Raw genomic sequence first — 18,892 nt, 5'->3', positions numbered from 1 at the left:
AGCCCCCGCCCAGCTGCCATCTTCACCCTATGTCATGTTTTTCAGCGATGATGGAGGAGTCGAAGCTGACACATTTGCAGAGGCAATACCTGATGGAGTGTGTGAAACGTGAGTGGTGGCCCTCTTGCTGCCCTGCTGTGGTGAGGAGCTTTTGCAGCTCACCTTGAGACAGGGGCACTGGCCCACTGCCTGTGTGGATGGGCCCGTGCTGTAAAACAGCAGCAAGGCCCTTGCCAGCACACGGGGTGAAGGGTCCCCGTGGTCATCCAGGGAACATGATGCAGTGGTGAGGCCTGGGCCAGAGCCTGTGTGGTGTCAGCACACACCAGCAACCAGGGTGACACGGGGTCTTCACAAGTGGTGCTGCAGTGGATCAATAGGCAGATGTTCTGCTGGCAGTGGTCCAGGGCCATCCATCCATCCATCCATCCATCCTCTCTGACTTAACATTGGTTTTGGTTTGTTCTCCAGGAGGAGATACCCTGCCCCTCCAGTGCCACCCCAAACCCAGCAAAGAGACAGTACCTGCTTCCTCCCCACCGGCTCATCAGCGGAGCAGGCTTTCTGCTAAACCCCATCTCCGACCTGCCAGCGTCTGCCAGGCAGGAGATTCCTACATCCGAGAGAAATTCAAGCCACAGGCAAGGCGTAAGTTGGCAAATGTGGCTAATAAATAAATGGTGCCACCCAGTCCCTCCCTTCCCCTTTCATCCACCCCCTACCAGCAGTCTCAGCAGTGGCAGTAGGGATCTGTTCATCTTCACACTTTAGAAATGGATCTCTGAGGGAAAATCTATGGTAAGTGCTTGCTGACATCTGCCTGTGGCTGGTGGGTGACAGGTAATGACGGAGAATGGTTTTAAACTGAAGGAAGGTAGGTTTAGATTAGACATTAGGAAGAAATCTTCCCTGTGAGGGTGGTGATGCTCTGGCACAGGTTGCCCAGAGAAGCTGTGGCTGCCCCATCCCTGGCAGTGTTCAAGGCCAGGTTGGACAGGGCTTGGAGCAACCTGGTCCAGTGGAAGGTGTCCCTGCCCATGGCAGGGGCCTGGAACTGGGGGGGAGCTTTAAAGTCCCTTCCAACCCAAACCTTTGTATGATTCTGTGACTCGCACAGTCCCTGCATAAGATGGGAGCACTGTGCCATTTTCGAGCTTGTGAATGAAACCCCTGAGGACAGCCTGGCTGGCTCTGTATGCCTGTGCAGCGCTCCTGCAGTTCAGCCTGACCTTAACATAAATGCTGCCTCTGGTGCCCTTAGCAGGGAAGCGCTGTGGCCAGGCTCCTCTGTGAGGAAACAGGCTGATGAGCATTTTTTAACCCTTGGCTTTCACAGGAGATTTGGAAAAGGAGAAGCAAAGGCTTCAAAACATCTTAGCAACAGGGAAGGATGTGGTGGAGCACAAGGTGAAGCCAGTGGTGGTTCAGACCAAGGAAGAGGAGATCCCTGAGCCTGACCGGTTTGAAGAATGTATGTCTTGCTGTTCCCTGGAGGAAGGCAGGCGGGAGGCCTGGGAAGTGGGCTCCCTTCGAGGCTGGGCTGGCAGGCCGTGGGACTGGTAACATGAAGCCCATTGCTGAAGGAGGAACAAAGCCCAGTTTCCAAGAGCAAGGAAATGCTGCTGTGGTGCTGTGACCCAGACATCCTCAAAGAACTTACACTGCTGGTAGTTTCAAGCTCCCTTGGTTTGCAAGCCTCTTTGCAAACCTTGCAAGAGGTTTTCTGGCAGGTTCAAGCTCCTTGGGCTGCCAGGGAGTTCCCAAGGGATGTGCAGGGAGACCTGGGTGGGAAGCCCACATAAGGCCAGTCCTCCTTCCAGCCAGTGTAACTCAGCATAGGCTATGACACTCACCAGCCTGACCATGCTTTGGGCTGTTTTCTTTCACTCCAGCTGAAATGTTGAGCAGAATTTTAAGTAGTGATGGACTTCGGCCTGCAGAGTATTCTGGGATGGCAATACCCCTGCCTAATACCTCTCTGTGCTTGAATCTTCAGTGTGCGTGCACATCCCAGACAGCCCTTTGCTAGCTAGGGCAGCACAGATGCGGCCAACGCTAGGAGAACACCTACAAAAGGGATGCTTTAGTCCCAGCCATAGGGAAGCCAGTGTGTCTGGCTTCATGCCTGCCCTGTATCCTCTAGAACTTGTTGCAAGCTGAGCATCGTCCTTGGCACATCTGAAATACTCATGTGCTTTGTACTGTGGCAAGGTTTGGACCAGCTGGCTGCAGGTCTGTGCTGCAAAGCAACAGCTCATGTTTGTGTTTGTGCTAGTCCTGAGAGCAGAGATGGTTGCCATCACTGGGTGACGTGTGTCAACTAATGAACTTCAACAGCTTTGAGCAGGTTCTGTCTCCATCCACAGACTGGTTAAATTGTCCACAAGTAAGAGAGAATTGTTGGTACAAAGAAAACTAGAAAGTTCCCACTTTACATTGTATAAGGGACTACTGAGGTATTTTGGTGACATGAGCTAAATGGGCATTACAGCAGACATCACCCTTGCCCTGGTGGGACCACTGCTCAGACAGACCTCGGAAACTGGGGGTTCAGATCTAGGCAGAAACATGTTTTCTTGCCTTTCATCTGAATCCTGTTTCCAAAGTGTTTTCTCTTATCCATCAGTGGTGAATGAAATTCAGGAGAGAAGGGAGTTCCTGGCAGAGATGGAAGCTCTAGGACAGGGCAAGAAGTATCGAAGGATCATCCTCACTGAAATCTCACAGGTACATGAGGGTGCTGGTGGCTTTGGTTGTACAGTACATGATGTGAACCCCTAGTGTCAGAGACCTTAAAGCAGAGTATCTTCTGATACCTGAGTAGGTAAGTGGGCAGAGAATTGTTTCCCTGCATGGCACAGGACAGGCATGAATTTGGGGAATGGGGGCTAGAGGTTTTCAGGCTTTCTTTCCATCTCTGCATGTAACTTAATCAGGGGAATAGAACTTTTGTTCTTGGGATTGGCAAAAGAATTAAAAAAAACCAAAGCTTGCCAGCTTTCTCCCTGCTCAGCCCTTCCCCTTTGTGCTTTGCAGAAAATGCGTGAGATGGAGATCCTTGACAAGAAGAGAAGTGAGGAAATGAAAGAGATCATGACAAAAGACTTCCCTGGTGGGAACAAATCTGATGCCCATGACTAGGCCAAGGGAAAAACGCAAGTGTAATTTGTTCCCACCTTTTCTTCCCAGACTCCAAGTCTCAAGGGCTGGTCTGTGCCTGTACCCACAGAGGGGGCAGCACCTCCTGTTGCCTAATGCCAGAAGGCAGGAGAAAACTGGTGCCAGAAGAAAGCTGTTGTAAAATCCTGCCCTTGCACTGGATCCATTATTGCTCAGTGACATTAAAGAGATGAAAACACACAATGGTGGCTACCAAATATGAGAAAGCTGCACCTCCTTTTGCCTATGGTATGCCTTAAAGCATGGCAATCCATCGATAGTCAGTCACTCCTTTCCATCCACCCAGAGGTGGAGGTTTCTTGCAACAGCACAATGCTAACACATGTATTGCCACCCACATTATGACCTGCTCCTGCCCCCACAACTGGGAATGGCTCTGGGGAAGGAAGATGCAGCTGTGTGGCCCTGTGCAAACACTATCTTCCAGCATTGATGCAGGTCAGTGTGATTGTGTGCGTCAGCAAACTTCTCACTGGCAGCTGATCTGGAATAAAGCTGAGGAGGGAGAGGGGACTTCAGCCCAGTGTCTGCTGCTCTTTGCTGCTGCAGGCTTGCTGTGGTTTTTTGGTTCCTGAGAGCATGCTATGCAGAACAGTCATCTGCTTCCCACAGAGCCTGGAAATGGCTGTTTGCTCACCTCATACGTACCCTGCCTCTGTCTGCCACAGGCTGAACATGATGCCCTGCTATTCCTGCCTAAATCCCAGCATAAAAATCCACCTTCCAATTTCATTAAGATCCCATCCTCTGCCTCTTCGCAATACTCTTGTCAGCCACTCCCTAAAGCCAGGCAGCGCACTCTGGCCCCGGGACAGCGTGAGTACACAAAGGAATCAGAAACCTAAGCTGTGACCAGTTTTTGAATCCAATGTTTCTTTTATTTCTGTTCAGGTGAATGGAAGTCACAGAGTTAGTACAGTATAATTCACAAATCAATCCCCTGACCGGGCACAGGGCCAAGGGGTGTCAGGCTGCAGTGATCTCGATGGCCTTTGGCAACAGTGACCTGACAGCAGGCTCTAGAGTGGATTTGTTTGTCCTTGGGGAAGAGTTGTGCTTTGGGATCTCCCCTCCCCCTGTTCCTCATCAGCTTGCTGGGGTATGGCAAGAGTGAAATGGCATCACCAGCACAGGGCTGAGCTTGCCACCTCCCAGCCACAGGGGCTATGCTGGCACTGAGGAGGGACTGGGGTCCCTCAGGCTTTGGGAAACAAGGATCCCTTTCCAGAATGCTACGGCAGCCACCTCGAAGGCACTGCTCTGCTCTGAGAGCATTTTGGCTAAAGCCTGTTGGGTTTTGAGAAGGGACTGCAGCAGATTGCTTGGGGCTTGTTATGTCTAGTTTGCAAATGAGAAGGCATGATGAACCACCTGACCAACCAAGCACCCATGAAACCCTAATTCAGACTGATCCGACAATTCAATAAATAACTCCTCGCCTTGGAGAAGGTGGGAAACAAAAATGGAAGGAGGAAAGGATGGTTGGAAGAACACTGCCCCCTCCCCATTCCCTCCTCCAATGTACACACACGCACACACACATGACAAATAAAATAAGGGGTTCAAAAAGTTTTCAGGTGGGTTTGAATTCATCTAGTAAAGGAGGTGTAAAAAACAACCAGCCCACCCCTGCACACTTTTAAAGCATACACAGATGAAGCTGGGTAAAGGTCAGTTGTGACTGCGCCTCTCCCCCCAGCCGCTCAAGGATGGCACTGGTGGGCAGAAGCACCAGCTTAGTGCCCCTTGCTGGCACTGTCTTGAGCTTTTCTGCCCGTGCCTGGAAAAGGAATGTTCCTCCTTCCAATGGCAGCAACATCAGCGGTGTTTAGCAGCAGTGTGGGGTGAGATGTCCTGAGTAGGGCGCGTGAGCTATGTCCTAGCAGCTGTACACCGTCCCCTTGGGTCCTCTCAGCCCAGTAACGGAGCCCACCCAGATCTGGCGCTCAAGGGAGGGGACAGCTCAAAATAAATAGGGCACCAGTTATGTTTTTGGCTGTGGTACTAGAGCCTTGTGATGCGGGAGTGTTTTCCTAACATTTTAGGCCAGTAAAACCCAAAGAATCCTGGCTCTAATGCAAGAGTTTTCTCCCGAAGTTAAAAATGAGACAGAAAGGGGACAAAAGCAGGCAGGCAGGGAGGGACAGGCAGGCCCAGTCCCCTCCTGGCTGAGATCGGAGGCACGTGGAACTGTCACAGTTAGAGCGGGAGAAGGGACAGGGAGGGAGCAGTTAGTGCAAGTTTTCCCACAAACACAAAACTCCTTGGCTTGCTTTTCAGCTAATGACAAGAACACGCAATGGGGTAACGTATCCGAAAAGCAAATCCATTTTCTCCTCGCCTCCTTAGCAAGGCTTCACGGAGCGGGGACAGTCATGCTCCTCCACAGCCTTGGGAAGGGGAGTGCTTTGGTCAGAGTGCCTCACTCCGGGCAGAGGACTGGCATCTCCCCGGGGCAGCAGCTCCAGTGCCTGGGGAAGGAGGATGGGGAGAGGCGAGGGGAGCAGAGGAAGAGAAGTCCCCTTCCTGGCAGGAATCCCAGCTAGCTGCGGGGAGGCCAGGGCAGTTGGGCAGCACATCCCTCCTGCTGCTGGGGTTCCCCTGCTCTAGCTTTTCTCCTTGGGCGACTTGCTCTTGGAGTCATGCTTGTTGCCCAGCAGCTTAAGCACCTTCATGGGCTTGAATTTGCCTTTCTTCTTGCTCTCGGTCTCTGCCTCCTTGTGAAATTCTGGGGTTGCAAACGGAGGTTGTTACTGCAGGATGTTGATGGTTATACACACACACACGCACAACAACAGGGGCAAGAGAGCCATGAATCAAAGCCCTCCACTGCATGCACTTCTGTGCATATCACTTCTGTGATAAAAGGAGTGTACAGCACAACCGTGCCCCAAACTTTAACGGCCCTGCAGGAACAACTCCAGAGTCTACACAGAACAGATTCAACCTCTCCTGCACATCGTTTCATTAATGGCTTGTGCTGCCCCTTGCTGGGGTCAGCAGTGAAAACATAGCTCCAAAGACCTTATCGAATGTTTCTTACCTTTCCTTTTAATCATGGCTTCCAACATTTTATCTTCCTCCTCTTCTCTGAAAGAAAGAATGGGAAAGAGGTCAGCATCCAGCCCTGAAAACAGCTGCTCTATTGTTTGAGGCTAGAGAACCTCCTACTTCTAACCCATGGAGGGGCAGATCCATCACTGTCTTGTGAGCATTTGGTACCAGCAGGATAAATCTGACGTGCTGCATGTACTGCCCTGTCTTTCCTACACAAAGCATTCAAACAGACAAGGATGAGGAAGCCTAGGAAAGACATCAGCAACAGGGACATCTTGGGACACCCCCACAGGCTGCTCACATGGCACTCAGTCAGACAGGCAGTGCTTTAATCCTTCCCTCAGCCACCTCAGTCCCCACTCACCTCTGGCGGTCCTCATCCAGGCAGTTCACAATGGCGTTCCTCTGCTCAATGATGGTCACCAGCTCCTGCATCAGCACCTTCTCCCTCCCTCGGTCCTCCTCAGTCCAGTCCTTCTCTACCCAGAGAAACCCCAAGGAAGGAAAGGCATTTAAATGGCTGAAGGAGCTCTGAAATTCAGAGCTTTGGGGCAGAGATCTCCTAGCATGATCTCCTGATACCCTGCCACGTTGCAAGGCCGGTTGGGCTAGCGGTGTTACGTAGGAGAACACTGTAGGCACCATCCCATGGGGATGAAAGAAGCACATCCTTGCACAAGCCTGGGACATGCAATGAGATGGGACAGTAGCTCTAGAGCCAGCTGATAGCACTGGCATCCCTACAGATCTATCTCTTTCCACCTGATGCCCACGTAAACAGGGAAGATGATGCCCAGGGGTAAACCAGAGGTAACTGCATCCAGAGTAATGCTTTACCTGGCTTGTTGAGGAGGCAACGCAGTTCGTACTCCACATCTGACTGCCGCTGCTCCAGGTTCTGCTGCTTGAAGCTGCAAGGGAAGGGGGCACTATTGAAAGCAACTGCCAGGCTGCAGAGAGGCAGAACATCATCCCAAAGCACAGGGTGAGCTTGGAAAAAAACACCCAGATGCTAATCTTCTCCTATATAGCCAGGAAGTCAAGCACTAGCAAGGACTCAAGGCCTTCCTCGAAGAGATGCTGCAGGGGCTTTGGTCACTTGCAGTGGGTCAGTTCTGAGTGTTTGGATAGAATTGTCTGCTTGCCCTTCTCCCGTCCCTTCTCCAGGCAAGGAGGCCGTGTCAGGCTCTCTCCTGGAAACATCAGGAGGGCTGGCACAGGGCTCCCTGCAAGAACATTGGTACCTCCCCACACACTTGCACACACTTACATGTAGATGAGCTCTGATTCATGGCGCACTAGCATGTGCTTCTCATGGATGAGCTTGAACCAGTCCACAAGCAGGCTGTCCTCGGGGCTGTCTGCCAAGCAAAGGGACAATTCAGAGCCACCCCCAGCCCTGCAGGATCCCAACACCCTGCAGCAGGCTGGGCTCCGGCCCAGAAGAGGGGCACTGGGCTAGAGCCAACCCGATGTGAGCCTCTTCCTGAGCCCTTGAGAGACCTCATCTCTTCTCCCACTGTTTTCACTCTAGGGAGATCTCCATGTCCAGGGTATGGCTGTGACCATTCCTGGAGCCCAGCACAGCCCCTTGTGCTCTTCCAAATCCAGCATCAGTAGGGAGGAAGTCACTGCTTCTACCTCCTTGGCTGAACACAGTGCAACCCAAGGGTCCATCCCACCCCACATACCATTCTCAGCACTGCGAAGTTTTTCCTCCAAGGCCACCCCACGGTGCTCCAGCTGGTCCAGCTGGTGCTCGATGGCATCCATCTGCCCATAGATGTCTTCCTCAGGGATGTACTGATCTGTCTGCACCTGCCAAACCACAAGGCAGAGAATTCCATTATCACCCACCTCCAGTTTCGAGTGGTAACCCAAAGGCTGATCAACACTAACGAGGACAGGGGGACAACAGAACACTCCACCTAGGCATGGATCCAAGATCTCCACCCCACTCAAAGGGAGACCATGGTGCTGCCATCAACAGGGTTTAGCCTAGACACAATCCTACCCACCCAACCACATGCTGCAACCCTACCCATACATGCATCAGCGGGGTGCACGAACACAGCTATGGCCCTGGGAGATAGCAAAAAGCTGGCCTTCTCCCCCCTGCTCCCAAAAAACCTTTTACCTTGCGTTTGATCAGTGGGAAGCCGTGACCTGGTGCAGGAGGACGCACTGGTTTGGAGCCCTTGGGAGGTTTCTTTGCAGAGGGGGAGGCAGCAGGTGATGGCTTTCGGTTGAAGGGGTTCTCTTTACAGGAAGACTGCAGTGGGGGGAACAAAAAGAGATAAGTGAGGGTCCAGGAAAGGGAAGGAATATAGCATCCCAGTGGCTGGGACTGAGCAGACAGGGCAGCCCTGGGATTTGCCCTGCCCCACATCCTCCTAAAAGGAGGAACACAGCACTCATCTCCACCAGCAGCCTAGCCGTGGGGCAAAAATCAGTTCCTCTTTGTCACTGGTTCCCCAGCATCTCCCTGGGGAAGAAGCATGCTAAATTATTTTCCTCTATGGTTCCCTTCCTATTTGCTCTGACCACATGACATCCTGCCTCTTCTCTAGCACATGGGGCAGGCAGAGTATGAGCAGAGCCACCATTTAGGAAGCACATGCCTGAGGCTTGCTTTCAGGGGGTCACACACCAAACCTACCAAAGGGACAAGCCTGGACATCACTCCACTGTGACTGGGTGATGGGGAAGAAGAGCCCCCTGATCTGGATGAGAGGAAGGTCACCATCTCACCTTCAACTGTGGCTTGGGTGAGGCAGGCGTCTTAGGGCTCCCAGCACCCCCATCTGAAGCCAAGAGGATGGGTGTAGGGCTAGCCCCAGCTGGAGGCTTTGGGGGCTGCCCTGCCAGGGGAGACGCTCCGGCTGCCATGCAGGGTGCTGGGCTGCGCCTCCCCGCTGAAGCTGGCCAGCTCGCTGGAGGAGGAGAAGGAGGAGTTGGTGGAGAGGCTGGCTGGGACAGCAGGGCTCTCGCTGGAGGAGACGCTGGCCAGCGGCATGTCAGTGCTAGAGGTCTTGGTGGCTGTCGGCGTGTGGACAGTGGGCTCGGAGGAACTTTTGGGCACCGAGGCCTCGTCAGTGTCACCCAGCACCTTGGCTGAACTCTCAGAGTTGATGCTCTCAAGGCTGAGGGCTGGAGAGGGGGTGGAGGATGATGGTTCAGAGTGTGACAGCCTGGAGATGGGGTGGTGGGCTGCAAAGCAAAGGGAGAGCTCAGGGAGGAACAGGGGGGCAGGCAGGGGAGGAGAGTGGTATGTACTGGAGGCATGGGCGAGTGCAAAGGGAACCGGTGCTGGTCTTCAGAGCAGAGGGAAGGGACCCTTCCAACCCTTGCACAAAGGGCTCGCATGCAAATACTGTGTTCCAGTGGGTAAAGAGCACACAGCTAACACAAGTCCCAGCACAACCATCACTGCATAAAAGCCTGGCCCGCCAGGGTGATGCAGAGGTGCCTGGGAAAGGGGGCCTCCAGGAGACTGCACAGGGAGCTGTGGAGGGGAGAAAAGGGAGCAGGGGGAAGCTCACCTAGTGGGGAAGCACTTGGGGCTCGTGGAGCTGGCCGCTTCTTTGTCTTCGGGCTGCTGGTGGGAGTGATGCCATACCAGGGGTGGAGAGGCCTGGCAGCAGCCTCGCTCTGTTCCTGCTCGGGTGTGCTCTTTTGGGTGGCAGCGCTCTCCTCTTCTTCCTCGTCATCCTCCTCAAAGGGGTTGTACGGTTTGGGCTCTGTGGCATCAGGCCTGCTCTCCTCACTCCTGGCTTTCCCCACATCCTCCCCATCTTCCTCCTCTGGAGTCCTAGTCGGAGTCTCCTGACTGCTGCCCGGAGGAGGGGGAGCTGGCTTCTTCTTGGGCTCTGCCTGCACCAAGGCCATCCATGGTGGGTCCTTGGCTCTTGCAGCAGCTCCAGCTCTGGGAGAAGAGAAAGAGAGACTTGAGATGGCAAGGAGCAGAGACAAGCTGCGATGGTGAAGCACAGGAGGGGGACTTAGCCCTCAGGGGAAAGGATGGTTGGAGCAGTTTGTCTCCCATGCAGAAGCAGCTTTCTCATCCAAGGCTGGCCCTAGTCTTCCCCAGATACAAAGGGTCTCATTCCCTGCAGGGTAACCTATGGGACCAAGGGAAGCACAGCCTGTCTGACTTTCCCGCTTGGCCCAGTGTTTTGGTTTCCAAATAGCAGCCTCTATGGGCTGAGCTTTATGGGCACAGCTGTTCTTCCCTTCCCAACACTGCTCCTACACTCAACTTGCTCCCCAGGCTGTGGATGGAGTGGGAGCTGAGATCAGACACCTTTCCTCCTACATTTCAGAGGGCTGTTTGTCACCTCTGAGCATCCCAGGGATGGAGTCCTCCATGCTAACTCCCGTGGCTGGAAGCACTGCTGCTCCTCTGGGCAGGCACAGCCCACAGCAAGCCCACACCATGGCTCAGTGAGTCACTGCTCACCAGGAAAGCAGCCATCACTTGCCACGTGCACCCACTCCTTGGCTGTAGCAGATGTGGGGTGCTTGTGCAACCTCTGTCCCAAGAGCAGGCAAGAATGAATGAGCACCACTGTGCTCCTGGGTAAGAGACCAGGAGGTGCAAAGGTTGCAGCCAGGCACTCACAGCATCCCTGCACTGGACCTTTCCCACAACAAACCCTCCCCGGGGCAGACAAGTATCTCCTTCTCAGCACCCACAAGCAGAACCACTTAAGAAAGCCCTTGGCACTCTGCATGTGTCCCAAATTCTCTACAAATCCTAAGAGACAACAGCCCTGGGAGGTATGGACAAACACTGTCAGCCTGACTGTGCTGGGCTGGTACCCATTAGGTAAGCGAAAGGACCTGATCATAGCCTACATCCTCGTAAAAGCAGGGGCTGACGGAGGTGAGACAGGAGACCACAGCTGAGGTGTCCCTGTAGCCCCACCTTGCTATAGGCTTTTGTATGTGATCTGCGAACAGCAGGACGTACCGATCAGAGGAGCATGGTCTCCCTCGGGGTTTTGGGACAGGAGGGCTGGGTTCAGGTACCCTACCTAGAAAGACATCGGGTTAGACTGTCACAACACCAAAAGGACATAAAGAAAGAGGTTAAATCAATATGAGGCACCTCTCACACATCTCCCCATGGGAGATTCCCACTCTCTGAAGAACTCATGGCATTTCTCCCACTATCAGTGCAGTCAGTCAAGTCAACCCCAAACATCCCCTTTGCCTTTTTCTCCCCAGCCTACTCCAGGAGCTGCACCTGGAGAACTGACATGCCCCTCTGTCCCCATACCTGCAAACTGCTCGAGGACTGCCACTCCCCTCCACACTGAGTGCATCCCCTGGAGAAACATATGGGAGCAGGCAGGCATGAAACCTGCGTGCTCTCCCTGCTATAGGGATGGCTGGCAATCGAAGCCTTGGTGTCTAAGCCTGAGATTTACGTGGAGGCAGAAAGGTGCCGGGCTGCAGTGGAGGAGTGAAACTCACCACACCTCAGCTGCTAGAGAGCTGAAGGCAACTCCTGCCACCACCGTGTTCTCTTACCATTCACCATGCGAGGCACACACTCGCTGCCCTCGCTCTGCAGAGTGGACCTGGGCCGAGGGACAGGGTGAGAGGTAGGAGGGGAGAGGGCTGAGGCATCGGTGGCCCTCCTCGGGGCAGGGGTGGGCCGCGTGTCTCTGAGCCGTCCTTCCAGTGAGCTGGCTTTGTCCTGGGGGAGCGCTGTGGGCTTGCTGGGAAGGGGAGGTCTGGGCGGAGTCTGGGAGACCTGAGCAGGGAGCATCACTGTCTCTGCTTTGCTGGCTGTGCTGTCCTTCGCCGCCGGGCTAGCTAGCCCCTCTGCAGGCACATGGGTCTCTGCCGTGCTCTCCAGGGAGTCACCATCGCTCTTCCCCACCTCTGTTCCCATGGGAAAGCCGTCCTCACTCACGCTGCCAGCCCCAGTTTCAGTTCTTAGCTCTGGCGACTGTTGGTCTGGGCTGGGCCTCCTCTCCGCCTTCCCACTCATGGCCAATTTACCACGATGTTGTGTGCAGACAAAAGTCCCTGCCTCTGACCCAGGCTTGTATGACCCCGGGAGCAGCGTGCTGGAGCACTCCTTACACCTGCCAATGAGAAGAGAGAGGTCTGTGAGATGGGGGGCACCATCCTGCCCCTCAGGGAAGGCAACGCTCCTGGGATGTGAAGTTAGTTCTTGCCCTGCTACTAAATCCTAGTGCAGTCGTGGGGAAGTCATTCAGGAAAGGGAAGGAACAGAGAAATGTCACCATGACACTGTATGAACCCATGGGGAGTTCTCAACTCACATACTGTGCACATTTGGGTTCCTGCTTCAGCTCAGAAAGGATTTAACAGATATGGAAGGGCAGCATTAGGATATGGCATCGTTTCCAGACTTGGAAAAGTAGAAACCCAGTTTTCCTGGAAAAGATGTAGCTGGTGCTGAACTTGGAGACAGAACTACAAGATCACATGGCCCTGGGAGGGGGGGAGGATTCAACCATTCATGAAACAGGGAGTATCAACTGGAATTACAGAGCAGCTGGTTCAGAATCAGCACAGGGAGGCTGCGGGGCTACCTTGTAGGGTCCTGGTTTGGTCTCACATTCACCATGCTGACCATGGACCCCACCAGGATCACGGCATTTGGCTGGAAGCATGAGGGAATAATGCAGTAGGGTTGTTCTTATACTCTGCCTTGCCTCTTGAAACCAGGCTAATAGCTTCCCTGTCCTTCACTGTCTGGCACACCTCCTTGGATCATCCACTCTTTCACTACTGAGCCTTTGAATCCTTCCCAGTGAAACCCTCCAAGCGCAAGCGTAATACCCAGTTCTGGCAACCAAGTCAGCCCTTTTCCACCTGGGGAGGGAGGTGGATAACATCCATGAAAGAGAGACAAGGGTAAGGGGCTGATCAAGCACTCCCATGAAAACCAAGCTTGTTCATTCTTGTCTGAATGCCTGCTGCTTGCAGCAGCTGGCTACCCTACCCTGCAATCAGATGATTTTGGTGAGGAATTCTGCTCTGGGTGCCCTGTTGACTGGGATTTCCTTTGAAATCTAGAGCAGAAGTGTGAGGACACAGGAGCTCTAAAGAAGGGGTATGATGAAACAAAGAGGTGGCAAGTTCAGACAAAGGGAGAAAGAGGTTTGTTTTGGTTTTATCTCTGTCAACCCACAGAAAACACTGCCACACGACATTTCCAACCAAGCAGCACCCATGAATCAGCAGGGGTGGGGATGCGTGTGTGTGGAACAAGAAAAGCAGAAAAGCATAGAGAGGCAGAACACTTGCAGGGATCTTACTGATCAGTCTGAAGGGTTATGAGCTGTGCAAGGCAGACAGGACACCTCTCCTATTCTTGGCCATGAGTGATGCTGCACCTGCACTTCAAAGCTCCTGCTTTTGTCCCGGCTGCAGACGGGAAGCTTGGTGGGCCCCAGCTCAGCTCCCCTCCTTTGACACTGCTTTCTATGACACATCCTGGCTGGCTTAGGCAGGTGAATGAGGCCTCCTGTATCTTCCCAGTGGTTCAGTATTTCTGTCCTCAGGTGCCAGCTGTCCACTTGCCAATTCATGTCCCATAGCCCACATGAGAGATCTCATCCCTTCATCATCAGAGCAGGTAAAGCAAAGTGAAATGACTTCACAGACGCTGCAGGTAAGGACCTGCACCTAGGGAGTAACCACAGAGCTGCTGACGTCTAATCCCTCATTCCTCAGTTTGGTAACAGTCTGCAGCTCTCCACATGCTCCTCTGAGAGCTTGGCACCACCCCAGGGAACGTGTGAGCCTGTATATCCAGTTGAGGATGTGGAGTGTAGGTAGAAGGAGGTCTGTAGCATGATGTCCTGGCTTAGACCTCACTGAAAATTGGTGGTGGAAGTTCTGGGTAGGCAGGTGGTAAAGAGGCAAAGTATCCTGGTTTATGGAAGTGGGAGAAGCACAAAGGGCCTGGGTCCCAAGTCAGTGAAGTGGGAAAGTGCAAGAGAGCAGGGGAGGCAAGCAGCACAGAGGTGGATACAACGGACCACTCAGACCACTGGGACAGGGGGCTGGCAGGCAAACAGACTCTCTCCAGTATCATCTCAGGCACTGCCATTGATGTTCCATGTTCCCCAAGGACCACAGCACACACGAAGATAGGATGCAGGTGGCCACAGACCTCCAGTTTGCCGAGAAGAGTGTCCAACCCCTCCAGGCCTGGCCATGACATACCTAAAGCACTGGCGGTGGTAGAGCTTGCCCTCAGCCAGGTAGCGCTGGACCAGATGGACGTGCTGCTGGCAGGCTGTGCAGGTGCTGCTGAGCGTGGTGCGCTGGGACCGCTCCAGCGGGTCCGAGGGGGCATCGTCCTGAGACACACAACGCATGGGGAGCTCAGGATGGGAGCTATGAGCTGCTCCTCCAGAGCAGCTGTTCCTAAGCAAGGCCCATGGCTGTGTGTTTGTGGTACAGTCCGACCTCAGGGTCTGACAACGCAGAGAACAGCTGCCCCTGAATCCAGGCACAGGCAGGCTGCCTCTTCCCAAATTAGAAGGAGCCACTCCAAAAAGTGCCTTGCCCCTATCCAGGGCTGAAGGGCTGTGGAAGAGACTAGTCTAAACCCCAGGTGGCAGCAGGGACCTGGAAGAGGAAGACCTTCTTTTTGGAAAATATACCATCCCAGACATCTGCTAAAACCTGAAATAAAGGGCTGAGAAAGAAAAAGACATCTTTTCTCTCTTCTAATCCCATATTCCTGCTCTTTACTCATCCACAGGATTATCGACCCATAGGAAGGAGAGTGCTTGTACCCGAGTGGCTCAAGGAACCGTCTGGCACCAATCTGCCCAGCCTCTTGACTGCTATGGACAAATTCCAGTCCACTGATTCCTAGAGAGAAATTACTCTCTCAGCTGAGTCCTCCAAGGCACCAAAATCCCAAACACCCCTCCCACCCCAAAATACACAGATAGCCCCCTACAAAGATCCATCCCACTGCAACAGGCTCTCTCTTGTCTCCTCACCTACAGCACAGGGAGCATCACTGCCTCAGGCTGGCTTTGAACTGAGAAATTAGGTACCTGTGGAGTTGAGGGACTCCCGACTGCAGCCAAGGGCTTCTTGTGGGACAGCAGAGGAGGAGAAGAGTCAGCAGCTGGGCGCTTCATAGGCGGAGGGACGCTGGCTGGAGGCAGAAGGCAAAGGAGGATCAGGCATGGAAAGGAGCAGTGACTCACACCGCCCATGGAGGGGAAGGGGAGGGGGAAAGAAAAATATCATCAAGCCTTGTGACATAGCCCAGGACTTGCCACTCCCAACACTTCGAAGCCTATTTTAGGTGGAAGAGACAAACATCGTCTAATAATGGGTCAGCTGCAAGGCTGCCAGAGAGGCTGGCCCTGCTGTGGATCCTCCTCTGTGGACCAGGGATATCAGTCTCTCACTGTGATTTTATTTACTTATCAAATGCTGCTTTGCTTCCTCATAACCAACTCCCTAAGCAAAGCTTAAAGCCCAGAGCACCTCGGGTAGCTGCTGTTGTGTTGTTGTGACTCAATGGGCCCCAGGGCTTACAGGCTGTCAGCACATCTGCAAGCATCTCTTGCCCATCAGGGCTGGCACTCACACACCAGTCCCCAGTGGGAGTTCCCTCCTCCTTGGCTGAAGGCCAGCATCCCCAGAGAAGTACATGCACATAGAAGAGATTTATCTGATGTTGTGGCTCAAAAGCAGAGCAGAGGAGACCTGGAGCCCTTGTCTCCACCCAGGAGGGATGCCCTGGAAGAAGTGTCTCAGAGCAAGACTCAAATCAGGTTGCAGTTGCAAGAACGGATGAGCTAATCAGAGACACTCAACCCTGGTTCCCCTCCCTCCATCCTCCGGTCACTTCATGCTTACAGATGTGATAAAACTTGGCTGTGATAGGCAGGTTGCCTACCAAGCTTTTTTGTATTTTAGTGAGTTAAAGCAGATCACAAAGGGGTCTGATGAGCACCAGGGGCGGTGGCGCAGCCCAATGGATTGCAGAGGGTGGATTAACAAGGCATTCCTCTTTTGGCAGCCTGAGCTGTTAAATCACTCCCCACCTCTTGTGAAACCTCGCCCTACTCTACACCTGTTCCAGGCCTTCCTTACTGGCACCAGCAAGATCCAGGAGGGGCGGGTACTACCTGCTCCTCTCTCAATCCCCATAAACACACACAGCTCCCATTTGCCATAGGAAGAAGGAAGCACAAGGTAACAATGGGTTTCCTGTACTCAAGTAGGGGCAAACTGGAAGCCAGAGGGGTAGGAGAGCACTCACCTTGGCTGGGGTTGTTGAAATGGTTGTAATACTGAGACACGTAAGTCATGATGCTAAGGCAGTCAGGGACTTTCATGGAGACCATGTCATTGGGATCTAGCAAGGCTGGGATGCCCAGTTCCCGCTCTGCCAATTCAAAGGCCTGCAGAAACAGCAGAGATATGTGTTGAGGAGAGAAAAACTGATGCTCTCTGAAAAATAACAGATAAATCAAGTTGGAAGGGCTCTGGGAAGGTTAAGGTAGTAAGCCTATGGTATGTCTGATGGATCAAGGATCACAGACATGCCACTTAACTGGAAAGGGAGCAACAGAAGCAAGGGAATAAGTTGCTGCAGCTGCCCTTTCCTGCAAAGCATTTCAGCTGCCTGTGCCCCTGCAGCTCCCACATGAAGGGCCCTGGCATTTGGCTGCTGCACTGGGACAGGGAGAATAATTTTCAGGAAGTCTCAGTTTTCATTGGAAAAAAACCCCAAAACAGTGTTTCTTCAGTCCATGAACATGGCACACCACCAGTGCCCTCATGCAGGAGGCCAGCAGAGCCTTGGCCGGCACTATGAAGGGCCCAGGGCTGGCAAATACTTCCAGTGACACAGCCACACACCAGCTCTACTGAGGAGTGTTCCCAGCCATTCCAAATGCTCACCCCACAGAAACACCAACTCTGCCCAACCTTTCATGCTCTGGGGTGCCACATCTTTCCCTCTCACAGTTAACACAGCCATTCTGGCTCAACAGCTTGCCATACACAAGCCACTTCAGGACTTTTCTATCTCTCAGCAAGTAGAAATGAAAAAGACATTTAGACAAGAAGCACACAGCTCCTACAAGTATGTATAGGGATACTTGAAAGAAAGGTGTGAAGGAGGAAAATAGCTGTTTGAGAGCTCTCCACTTAGCAGTGCATGGATAACTGGCTGTATGCTGGCCATCCTGCTGCTGTGCCAAGGGCAGGGTACCCACACTGATCTCCAAGGGAGGGGGCACGTGAGACTACAGCAGGGACTGAAGAGAAAGCAAGCCAGGAGAGGATGGGAGTGGTGTGGGCACTGAGTTGTGAGGTACCAGGTGCAGGGTGTGCATAAAGACCAAAGATGCCTGGTCTCTGGGGCACATGGTTCTGTGCAGGGTGTGAGATCTAAAGAAAAGGAACAGAAATAAATGAAAATGGGCATTTGCAGGAACTGAGGATATAAAACATCCTCTGTGGACACCCAGCTCTGCTCAGCCTGACTTTAAGCTGGTTCTCTGGACTAAGCCTTGCTGAACATGAGGCTGCAAGCAGCAAGGAGAGACCCCAGCTTAGGGGTCACTAACAGGACAAGAAACTCACTGCATGTCTCTTGAATGGGAAAAGATAGATGTTAATAGCTGAAAGGGACCAACTGGTCTAGGAAAGGCCAGATCCAATTGGAGAGTCCTAATCCTGAAACCCAAAATGACCTAGTTCAATTCATTTTGGGAAGGTGATGGCCCAAGTCTCTCCATGGACTAATTAGATGGAGCCTGCAGCAAATAGGTCTTTCAGCAAAAAAATCCCAAGGCTCTGTCCTACTACTAGGCCTTGGACCTGGTCATCTCCCCATTCCCCACTGCCTGCTTGTGCTTTCGGCTTCAGCTGTCCCAAGCAGGAGGGGAACACTGCAGACCAGCCTAGGTCCAGCATGACCTTCCTCTCTGTTTATGCCTGGAGTAAAACTAGCTTCCTGCTTCCATTCCCTGCAAGTCTGGAACAGCTGAGGTCAAGAAGATGTTGCACCATTTAATCTTCACCTGAGATGTTGTCTTAGCAACTATCAGGATAACGATCTTATCTTCTCTGCAGTACAGGCCGGAAGCTGATGTTTCACATTCCCTTATGTTTCCACAGAAGCTCCTGCCTGTTTCTTACAAGCACAGATTTATTTCTTTCCCCTACACCCTCACCACTGTCACAAAGTCCTCCCACACTCCATGACCTCATTCTCACGTCCCTTCTTCCCTCCACACACTGCATAACGGGGACTTACCAAGCGGTTATTCTCATAGACATCATCCTTGGAGAGAGAATCAAAATCTCTGAAATGACAAAGCACAAAAAAGCCACATGAGGTGCAGAGGAAAAGTGCCCCAATGCCACCACACGCAGGTTCTCGGGACAGCCAACCTTACAACTCAACATGCAAGACCCTAGATAAACAAAACCTTGGCAAAGCAGAACTTCAGGTTGTAAAGGGAAAAAGAAACCAAAGGGAAATCACAAGTAAAAAGAGAAAGCAAGTCCCAGATGGGTGGTGACCAGGAAATTAAAATGTCATTCTGGTCTCTCTTTACCCACTTCTTCAGCCCTCACAATTAAAAGCTGCAGAAACACCAGGGTCACGTTCCGATGA

The 18,892-nt window shown here is 52.8% G+C and overlaps 2 protein-coding genes across 2 annotated transcripts; one reads left to right on the top strand and one right to left on the bottom strand.

Moving 5' to 3' along the window:
* The first annotated feature begins 47 nt into the window (after positions 1-47).
* On the top strand, positions 48-3,141 carry LOC104399596 (chromosome unknown open reading frame, human C22orf23). The gene is made up of 5 exons (XM_010016154.1): positions 48-108; positions 472-648; positions 1,337-1,471; positions 2,627-2,727; positions 3,037-3,141. The coding sequence occupies exons 1-5, from the start codon at positions 48-50 to the stop codon at positions 3,139-3,141; spliced, it is 579 nt and encodes a 192-aa protein (XP_010014456.1).
* Positions 3,142-5,567: 2,426 nt separating this feature from the next.
* MICALL1 (MICAL-like 1) lies at positions 5,568-18,578 on the bottom strand (the record flags this gene model as incomplete). Its single annotated transcript, XM_010016155.1, is given in 18 exon segments — positions 5,568-5,908; positions 6,224-6,270; positions 6,602-6,716; positions 7,075-7,148; positions 7,508-7,598; positions 7,929-8,055; positions 8,375-8,509; positions 8,989-9,094; positions 9,096-9,447; positions 9,780-10,162; positions 10,955-11,009; positions 11,210-11,269; positions 11,773-12,335; positions 14,452-14,603; positions 14,606-14,638; positions 15,324-15,403; positions 16,523-16,664; positions 18,530-18,578. Coding segments are annotated over 18 exon segments (2,686 nt in total), but the record flags the coding sequence as incomplete, so codon positions are not given.
* Between the last annotated feature and the right edge of the window lie 314 nt (positions 18,579-18,892).

This window comes from Nestor notabilis, unplaced genomic scaffold, assembly GCF_000696875.1.
Source record: "Nestor notabilis isolate BGI_N333 unplaced genomic scaffold, ASM69687v1 scaffold27666, whole genome shotgun sequence".
Classification (NCBI taxonomy): domain Eukaryota; kingdom Metazoa; phylum Chordata; class Aves; order Psittaciformes; family Psittacidae; genus Nestor; species Nestor notabilis.
The sequence above is the reverse complement of the archived record's forward strand: the minus strand, read 5'-3'. Positions and strand labels throughout refer to the sequence as shown.